At 48.1% G+C, this 9,722-nt stretch overlaps 1 protein-coding gene across 6 annotated transcripts; it reads left to right on the forward strand.

Annotated features, from left to right (window-relative positions):
- Positions 1–297: 297 nt before the first annotated feature.
- Zcchc12 (zinc finger CCHC-type containing 12) lies at positions 298–3,550 on the forward strand. Of its 6 annotated transcripts, none has more exons than XM_041642842.1 (5): positions 298–366; positions 448–519; positions 878–938; positions 1,137–1,274; positions 1,671–3,550. In XM_041642842.1, the coding sequence occupies exon 5, from the start codon at positions 1,773–1,775 to the stop codon at positions 2,880–2,882; it is 1,110 nt and encodes a 369-aa protein (XP_041498776.1). In that variant the 5' UTR covers positions 298–366; positions 448–519; positions 878–938; positions 1,137–1,274; positions 1,671–1,772; the 3' UTR covers positions 2,883–3,550. The 6 variants fall into 6 exon arrangements, with proteins under 6 accessions (XP_041498776.1, XP_041498780.1, XP_041498777.1 ...); XM_041642846.1 differs by having other exon boundaries at positions 1,137–1,270; XM_041642843.1 differs by having other exon boundaries at positions 881–938.
- Positions 3,551–9,722: the final 6,172 nt, after the last annotated feature.

Raw genomic sequence — 9,722 nt, forward strand, 5'->3', positions numbered from 1 at the left:
GATTTGGGTTCTACCTTGTCGTACATACACATCTCAAGACACAATACTGAGCCAAGGGAGAAAGGAAGAGGCAGAAGGCAAGGGTGGAGGGAGTCAAAAACTCTGGGTACAATGCAAATTGGCTCTCTAAACTAGCCCGGCAGCGCTGGCTGCAGAGGCCTGTTGCGTCTTTTCCTCCTTCTTCTCCCCCGCTACCCCCCCTCTAGCCTCCCCCCCAGCCCGACCCTTGGGCTAGGGACCGCCCCCACATTCCACTGATTGGCTCTCTTGGCCCGCTCGTCACACTCTTTTGTGTGTTGGTAGGCAGCTGATAAAAGCGCTGCAGTGGACCTGGGAACTGCGCAGCTTGAATTCGGTTACCTCTGGGTAGGTGGCTGGGTGAAGCAGCTCTTTCTGGTAGCTTCGGGTCGCTTAGCTCTGGAAGCACCAGCCCTTTTTCTCCTGCAGGGTAACCCGACTGAAAGGCGGATTCCGTAGCTGAAGGCGTTGCAACAGCTGCTGGCCAGAGGCAGATCGCAGGTAAAACAAAAAACAAAAAAAAAACAAAAACGGGGTGGGGGGGAGGGACGCGAGTCCTTGGTAGGGGGTTGGGAGAAAGGGGGGAGGGGAAGCCCGCGGGTCCTAGGTGGCTCCTGCCTTGGAGAATCAGCAATTGCGAAGCGGAGGAAGGAGCATTTGCATGGCCTGAGTGCTTTGGAAGACACCTGGAAGATGACACTTGGTAGGATTTGCCTGGCTGGGGAAGGGGTTGAGGGAAGAGGCCACCTGGAAGATGAGGGAGAAGGAATTATGTTTGCCTCGAACCCCCTATGCATCTCCTCTAATTTCCCTGGGCACTGTGGGGGTGGGTGTGTCCAATTCATGTTCCCTTTCTCAGTAGCAGCTCATCAAAGCGGAAATCTGAACTTGAATTCGGTGCAGCTGATTGTTAGAGCTGGGTAGGCTAATGGTGTCTTGGGGTGCAATGCGTGTCTGGGGGGGGTTATCGTTTTAGATTGTATTTAGAAGGTTCGAGAGGGAATTTTCTGCCTGGTGACAGCAGAAGGGGGCGGGAGAAGAGGGAGGGGGAGGGTGCATCAAGATGACGATGACGATGGAGTCCGTTTCTGACACTTCCCTTCTCTGATGTGGCGCAGTCTTGAAGTCCTGAGCTCCAGGATCTGTGAGGCCCTGTGGACCGAGATCTACCCTACCCTGGAGGCCAGCTTTCTCCTGGAAGGACACAGGTTGCAGAGGCTGGAAATACAGGCTCACTCCAGCGTCCTAGCTAGTATGTAAGCATCTGAGAAATCACGGGGTGGAGGGTGGGGGTAATGGTCTGGGAGCTTTGAGGGGGGCAGTGTGGTTAAGATCAGAGATCATGAGATCTCCTTTTAACCCCTGTGAATTTGCTTTATTTTGAGAGCCCGACCTCAGTTCCACACAGTGTTAAATCTACAGTCGAAGCAACAGTTGCCCTCCCTCTCCCAGGACTGGCAGGAGGGTATGGATGTCGTGACTGTAAAAAGCACTCCGTTAGTACAGAAAGATCAGCTAGCTCCAGGGGGCTCCAATTGGTCTCCTCCCCAGTATTTTAAGGACAGTGGAGAGATATATGGGCTATTGAGGTGCGATAATTACAACTCTAGCCTGTTCCTTTATTAATCCCCCTCTCGCTTTATTTCTTGCAGCTCCTACTGAGATTCGAGACTGCCGCGTGACTGAAGAAAAAGCGATTTTTCTAAAACTTCCTGTGCATCACATATTAAGATATCCTAAAGCCGTTGTCAGCCATGACTAGCCTCCTTTCACGTTTGGCTAACAGCCGGGGGCAGAACCCACCCCTGCCCCCTTGGGCTCATACCATGATGAGGTCCCTGGGCAGGAGTCTCGGTCCGCTAATGGCCAGCATGGCAGAGAGAAACATGAGGATGTTCTCTGGGAGGGTAGAGCTAACTCAGGGGGAAGAAACCTTTGAAAACTGGCTGAGCCAAGTCACTGGGGTCCTGCCTGATTGGCATATGTCTGAGCAGGAAAAGGTCAGGCGCCTAATGAAAACCCTTAGGGGCCCTGCCCGGGAGGTCATGCGTTTGCTCCATGCTTCCAATCCCGGCCTGAATGTGGCAGAATTTTTGCGGGTAATGAAACTGGTCTTTGGAGAGTCTGAGAGCAGTGTGATAGCCCATGGTAAATTTTTTAATATGGTTCAATCAGGTGAAGAGAAAACATCCCTGTATATGATCCGTTTGGAGTCGCAGTTGCAGAATGCTATCCAGGCAGGGGTCTTTGCTGAGGAGGAGGCAAACAAGGCACGCCTGCACCAGCTCCTGGTAGGGGCTGATCTCAGTAGAGACCTTCGACACAGGCTTAAGGGGCTTCTCAGGATGTATGCAAATGATCCAGAGAGCCTTCCCGATTTCCTGGAGGTGATCAGGATGATAAGGGAGGAGGAGGATTGGGAGGACACTTATATTAAACAGAAGCGGCCCAGAAGAGCTGAGCCAGTGTTGGAGAGGGCACCCAGTCCAGTGACATTTCAGCCCCCCCCACCAATAATGATCAACAATACTGACGGCGATGTGATAGAGATAGATGACTCTCCGGATGATTCAGATGACGATGTGATCTTGGTGGAGCCTGAGGACCCACCACTGCCATACGCAAGTGCCGCCCCCGTTGCAGGCAGGGCTGTTCCCGAGGACCAAGTGGTGGTCATTGAGTCCCCCCCCATTTCTGAGATTCAGTCTCCTTCCACCAGCAGTGGTTCTGGGCGTCCGAACAATAGTTTGGGGGAGGTGCGTAGAACCAGGAAGCGGAGACACGCAGTTCACTGCCCCGTTTGTGGCGAGGAGGGCCACTCTGAAGAAGCCTGTGAGGCCGCAAGGGCCCCCCCCGTCTTATGAGTTTGTCGCCGTGCAGGACGTGCCCCAACCTGAGGAACCGAGGGCAAGAGAGGCTATTTTTGGACCCTTTTTCTTCTGTGAGCCACAGTAAGATGCTCTCCTCCAGCCTCGAATTAACCCTTACCTGTATTCAGAGTTCAATGACGGAGAAGTTGGGGGGACAGACTTGTAAATGCATGAAGAAATCCACAAAGTGGCTTTCTTTTGCGGGTAGAGAAAGGGTCTTCAACACCAGGACAGTAGAGAGAAATGGTCTGATCTTTTGCGGGTAGAGAAAGGGTCTTCAACACCAGGACAGTAGAGAGAAATGGCCTGATCCATCTGTGGCCCTGTTCCCTTTCCCCACTGCCTGAATCTACTTTCTGTGTGCACCCATCCCCTTGGTGAACTTATTCTCTTTGTGAAAGTGCTATTGTTCTCTGTTCAATCTTCAAGTAAGAAAAAAAGCTATTTAACAAAGTAAAAATTATCCAGAACTCTCTACCCTGTGTACCAATTATCAGCCCTTTGGTGACTATCCTGCTAAATACTTCTCTGTACCTATGTTCCTAGATAGGAATGTGTATAGACAAAAGTGATCGAATAGAAGTGTTGTTCTATATGCTGTATTTTTTCACCAAAATGTATGTTGTGGCCTTCTGTGTCAATAAATATATACAATGTGTCAGCATCTACTTTAATGTCTCTGCGGAATTATTTTAGGAAGTCAAGGAAAAGAGGGAAATATAGTGAGAAGGTATATAGGGGCAGAATTATAGTCTGAAGTGTTCTGCTTTTAATAAGCTTTTAACTTGCAGATGAGAAAAAAAGCCAGGCCTGGTGGCCTAGCTCTGTAGTGGCAGCTATCTGGGAGCCGGAGGCAGGCCGATCCTGAGTTCAAGGTCTCCTTGAGCAATAGAGTGAGCTCAAAGTCAGACTGGTAAAGTCACTTAGAGCTGTCTTAAAATTAAAAGAAAAGAATTGGGGCTGTAACTCAATGACAGAGCACTTGGTGAGACATCATAAAGATACAGGCTTAATCCCCAACACACACACACACACACACACACACACACACACACACGTGCACACACACATACACGAAGAAAGAAAACTAAATACAGAGGACTGGACTGTTTAGCAAGCATAAAGCTCCAGGCTCAATACCCACCACACACACACACACGAACACACGCACGCACGCACACGAAGAAAGAAAAAGAAATACAGAACACTGTTTAGCATGCATAAAGCTCTAGGTTTAATTCCCACCACACACAGACACATACATAGACACACAAAGATAAACAAACAAACCATCAAATAAATGCAGAGCACTTGTTTAACAAGCATACAGCTCTAGGCTCAATACCAGCGCGCGCGCGCGCGTGTGTGTGTGTGTGTGTGTGTGTGTGTGTGTGTGTGTGTGTGTGCACTCACACAAAGAAAGAAAAAGAAATAGGCTAAATAAATCTTCTAAAGCAAAGGATCCCTTTGCCACAGCTGACCAAGTTCCCTGGCCTGTGGAGCCAAAGGACGGCCTATACTGACTGACAAGTCTCCACTGCTTTCTTCTCGAATACTCCAGAGATGGATGCAGGAGGAGAAGTCCAGTGCTGAGGGAGGATGTTAATGTGGGAGTTGCAGTGATTCAGATCCTGCTCAGGTCCGGAAGGGCATTTCTCCCTGTGGGTGGCATCTTTGAATTTCTATTGCTGGCATCCTGCTCTCTTCTGCGGGCTGGTACTACCCCCTGCTTCCTCCCTGATTACGGGGGGGGGGGGGGGGGGGGGGGGGGGAGGGGGGAAAGAGAGCATTTGATCTTAGCTTAGCATCAGCAGGGTCTGCCTTTGTCAGTGGCCCAATCCTTATCCTGTGAACTATAGGACATAGGAGCTCAAGAACCCCAAACCCCAATTCAACGTAAGATCACTTTCAATCCAGTTCATTCATACAGAGGCAAAGGTCAAAGGTCAGCAATCTCCTTGTCAGGGCAAGGCAATATGGAGAGAGTGAAATGGATTCATGCATTTGAGTCCCTGAGAGTTTCTCATGTAGGAAATACGGGTCCCACAGAACTGAGAGAATAAGAGTATGCACAGTGCTTTATGAGCCAGGGGACAGGAAAGGAGGGTTAGGAAGACTCACATGGAGATTGGTAGGGACAGAAATCTTGGTAGGAATAGCAGACATGGGGGTTCATTTAAAAATCTGGTCCTCGCTGAACCAAGATTGGCCCAGATTTGTCTTTGAGGCAGGAATCAGGCATGCCATTTTGCTAGCATTTGATGGTCCACTTAGAAGTGGCAAGAGGTCCTGGGCTGAGACCTGGAGGATGCAACAGGCATCAAGAGCTGCCTACAAGAGGTTTTGTTCAGAATCTGACTTTTTCTAGAATGGCCACCTCACCACCTCCTAGTTTCTCACCCTTGCTCCATTTCATGACCCCACGATCTGTCCTTACAATCACTACTGTCCTGTAGCCTGCAGCCATGTTCCCCAGCATTCATTTCAAAAAACAAACAAACAAACAAACAAACAAAATCCTTGAGCCTCAGACACTCTGGCTCGCTACTGCTTCTGATCCTTTGGTTTAGAAGTCAGTTTTGAACAAAGATCCAAGAGGGCCAGCCTTTGCCTCCCTCCAAAGCACACATGAATTCCTGGAAGCCACTATACTCTTCAGAGCCAGAGAGGTGACTTCCTGTGCTCCTAGGAGGAAGTTGCCCCTTAAGCCACTGGAGCTTCCAATGGCCTCCAGTTTGCATAAGTTTGAACTCATTTTTCACCTACCCCTCTGGTATTACTTCCCTCAATGATGTGCCAAGACACTCGATCAAAGGAACTTGCGGAATACTTTGTCTTGGCTCACAGTGTGGCAGTGCAGTCCACCGCAGTGGAGAAGGCATGGCAGCAGGAGCCCCAGGCACTCGGTCCGCTGCACCTGCAGTCAGGAAGCAGAGAGAGAGAGAGAGAGGTGATGACTGTTGCTCCTCTGATTTTTTTAATTTGGGACTTTAGCCCATGGGATGGATGGTGCTGCCCACCAGCAGGATGGGTCTTCCCTCTGCAGCTGAACTTTTCTGGAAACCCAATCAGAGGCATAACTAGATGTGTGTTTCCATGGTGATTCTAAATCCAGTCAGGTTGACAATGGAGACTAAGCATGACATAGTCCCTTGCTGAATACCTACCTGTCCCCAATGTCTAGCACAGTTACCCAAATAGTTCTATGTTGCAGATCAACTTTGTTCAACTCCGCTCTTGAAATACTTGTTGAATGATTGGTCCAAAGGCATAGCTTATGCTGCTAGCATTGTTTTTGGGCCCCAGGAAGGGTAAAAACACAGAAAAGGAAAAGAAACAAGCCCTGGATGTTCATGACCCTCCTCACTGCAGCTAGAGCAGTGCTTTAAAAAAAAATCCACTCTGGGCTGAGTGGTGATGGCAAACGCAGGAGCAGGCAGGTCTCTGTGAGTTCGAGGCCAGCCTGGTCTACAGAGCACAGCCCAGGACAGGCACCAAAGCTACAAAGAGAAACCCTGCCTTGAAAAACTGAAAAAAAGAAATCTGTTCTGCGATTCTTTGTCCTTTCTCATGCACTCCCCAGGCTCTGTTGTGCACATTGCTTAATTTTTTCATTTTGCTAACCTGAAACTCCTTCCTTCTTCCTTCCTTCCTCCCTCCTTCCTTCCTCTCTCTCTGTCTTTCTCTTTTCATTTTATGATACACCATCCTTTCCTTTATGTAAGAAAAATCCACTTTTCTTGGCTTGGATAATCGAATACTCAAATAAGACCACCGAGATCACTAAACAAAGGTGACTAGGGAGGGCGTTTGAACTATAATTCCCTTCCTTTCAAGCTATGGGCTTCTTCTTTCTCTTCTGCCTCTACCCTTACCAGTCAGTACAGGCTGAAAATCGTTTTTTTTCTTGTCAGAAGCACCGGGCCTCTAAGTGGCCTTTTATATGGTCTCGCTCCTTCCCGGAATCTTTTCCCTTGGTTTCCATGGCACCCTTCTTTCATGGCTCCCTCCCCTCTGGCTTTCTGGGTGCTCTCTTCTCTGTTCCTTTTGCTTTTTTTTCTCTTCTTGACCTTTACATAATTGCAGTAAAAATTGAATCACCATGACCACTGGAAATTTTAAGAGTTGTTTGCCATGGCAAAGCAATTTCAAGTCCTTTAACTACACCCACTCAGTGCCAATCTCATACCAATTTTATAAAATAATCAAGCCTATGATCTCATTTCTTTAATGACAAAACAGAAGGAACATCATAGAAACTCACCTGGAACTGTGAGGCTTGCAAGTTGGGAAACTTGGGAGTCGAATGAGCCTTTCTAGGCCACTGGAAAACACAGGTATTTACATTATAGTTCCTAACAGTAGCGAAATTTACAGTTATGAAGTCGCAATGGAAATAGTTTTAGGGTTGGGGTCACCTCAGCATGAGGGACTGCACTTCACAGCTTCAGGAAGGTTGAGAACCTCGGCTCTAGGGTGGCTGACTCCAAAGCCTGGACCCTTTCCCTGACTCGTGGGCCCGCAGCACACTGGCATGTGGTGTGTCTTTTTACATACAAGGAAACGTACGTCTGTAAGGCTTGCTGTTGGCACATGTGCTTTGACCATGAGATTAACACAGGGTTAACCCATGGCAGGCTCTAGAAAAAAGACACCTGCTGGGTTCGAATACATTACTTAATCTGCTATGGAAAGAAGGACATAAGAAATGAAAAGCTGCCCCTGTTAACCACTCTGTGCTTGCTTACTGTTCATTTGAAGGTGTAATAGTCAGGCTCCTCAAGCTCCACTGAGCCTGGTTCCTAACAGTCCTGATAGTCTGCTCAGGAATGCCTGGGGTTTGCTGAGCATGGTAGGAGAATAAGATGGTATTGATTGACTGCCACAGTGGATTCCTGGGCCAAACCAACACTGCCCCCACTCCATGCATGACAGGAGGTGTGTTTTGTGCTTCCGTGGGTGAATTCTCCTGTTCTTGCATGTTAAAGGCTTCCCGCGTCTTTTTAGACTGCTCAAAGCCATTGAAGCCGTTACCCTCAGCAATGTGTGATGGGGGCAGGGGTGGGGGAACTGATATTAGAGTGACCCAGAACTTCCCCAGTACATGGCAGGAAGGAGGCATGGCTGGGGTCTGATGGGTCCTTACTAACCAGCTAAGTATGTGTTGCCACAACCAGGGATCCCAGGGACAGGCTAAGACAGTGCAGAATCCTAGCTAGCTAGGGCTAAAAGATTTTGAAGGTATACACGGCCTGATGAAGTGCAAAGACTCCTTCTCTTGTAGGCCTTAACCAAGGAAAAATCAAGGAGTAGAAGAGAGTAGTAAAGCAGTCGTCGGCACACTGTGAGAGTTGTTTTAATTTATAAACATCCACCTGGGAATGGTGGTGTCCTCGTAGGTTACATTTTATACTAGGTGTTTATAGTATGCCATTGTCCCCCTCCTCTTTTTGATTTTTCTTTTTCTTTTTGATTTTTCAAGGCAGGGTTTTCCTGTGTAACTTTTGGAGCCTGTTTTGTAACTTGCTCTGTAGACCAGACTGGCCTTGAACTCATAGAGATCCACCTGCCTCTGTGTTGCAGGATGCTACTAGTTCATTTCCTGATCGCCCTGACTTGAAACAATAACACAGAAGCTATATTATTCAAATCACTGCTTGGCCAATCACTTAAGCTTATTGCCAGCTAGCTCTTATATCTTAAATTAACCCATATCTATTACTTTATATTTTACCACTAGGTTCGTGGCATACAGGCAAGGTTCCGGCTGGCATCTCGTGTCTTTCCCCTCTGGTGGCTACATGGCTTTTCCCTGACTCTGCCTACTATCTGTATATATAACTTTTCCAGCCTGGCTATATTCTGTTAAGTCATTGACTGAAAGCAGATTCTTTATTCATTATCCAATAAAAGCAACACATATACAGGAGAACTTCCCACACCACCTTTGCTTCCTGAGTGCTGGGATTAAAGGTGTGCACCACTACTGCCTGGTTATTGTTCTTCTTTCCTGTTTTGTTGAAAACTTCAGTAGAACAAATTAATTTTACCTTGCGTGCCATCAAAAGGGGCAGGACTCAGCCCTTGCTCAGAGCTAGCTGTAAGGAGTGAACTAGCCAGGCAATGCTGGAGAGCTCCCCCTGGTGGTGAGAATGGGGAAGCGCTAGTAGGCTGACTAACCCTGCAACTACCCAGGCCCAGAACCAGGATTACCAGTTGGCCCACCCCAACTATCATCTGCTGGAGCACAGGAAGGGGCTGACAGCAGGATATCACAGAGCAGGCCCAGTGAGGGCCCCAGCATCAATAGTGTAGCAGAAACCAGAGGCCTCGAACCAGGCCAATGACTCTTTGCCATGAACACTTACAGGTAAAAAGAAATATATGGACAAAAGGGTTTTCTGCCTGACTCACTGTGTCACACTGCAGCTTCCATGATGAGATTTTTCCTTTTTTTCCCTCTTAAATTTTATTTTATTTTTGGAGGTTGCGAGGGCAGAGGGCAGATGCAAACGAAGGGGGAAGTGAATACAAGATACATGATGTGAAAGACACAAAGAAGAAATAAAAAGAAAATTTGAAAGGGGGGCTGGGTGTGACAGAGGATGCAGGTCTATGTCTTGGGCCTCATCCTGAAAGGATATATGGATTGCCTCCTGCAGCAGTTCATCTCTGACCAGGGCTGACAGCTTCTTGGCTGTCAACTATGGCTCCCACCACTATGACTCCCACAACTGCGCCCTTAGGTAGCTACTCTGTTTGGAGCTCTACTTTATAGTCAAGGACATCAAGGTATGGAAGGTCACACAACCAGTATAGGCTATAGCTGAAACT

The sequence above is a fragment of the Microtus oregoni genome, unplaced genomic scaffold, assembly GCF_018167655.1.
Source record: "Microtus oregoni isolate MIOR12 unplaced genomic scaffold, Mior012 000080F_ref0000499, whole genome shotgun sequence".
NCBI classification, from domain to species: domain Eukaryota; kingdom Metazoa; phylum Chordata; class Mammalia; order Rodentia; family Cricetidae; genus Microtus; species Microtus oregoni.

Bases quoted from the DNA above. Each gene is read 5' to 3' on its own strand.
- Zcchc12 (XM_041642842.1), top strand. From the start codon at position 1,773: ATGACTAGCCTCCTTTCACGTTTGGCTAACAGCCGGGGGCAGAACCCA.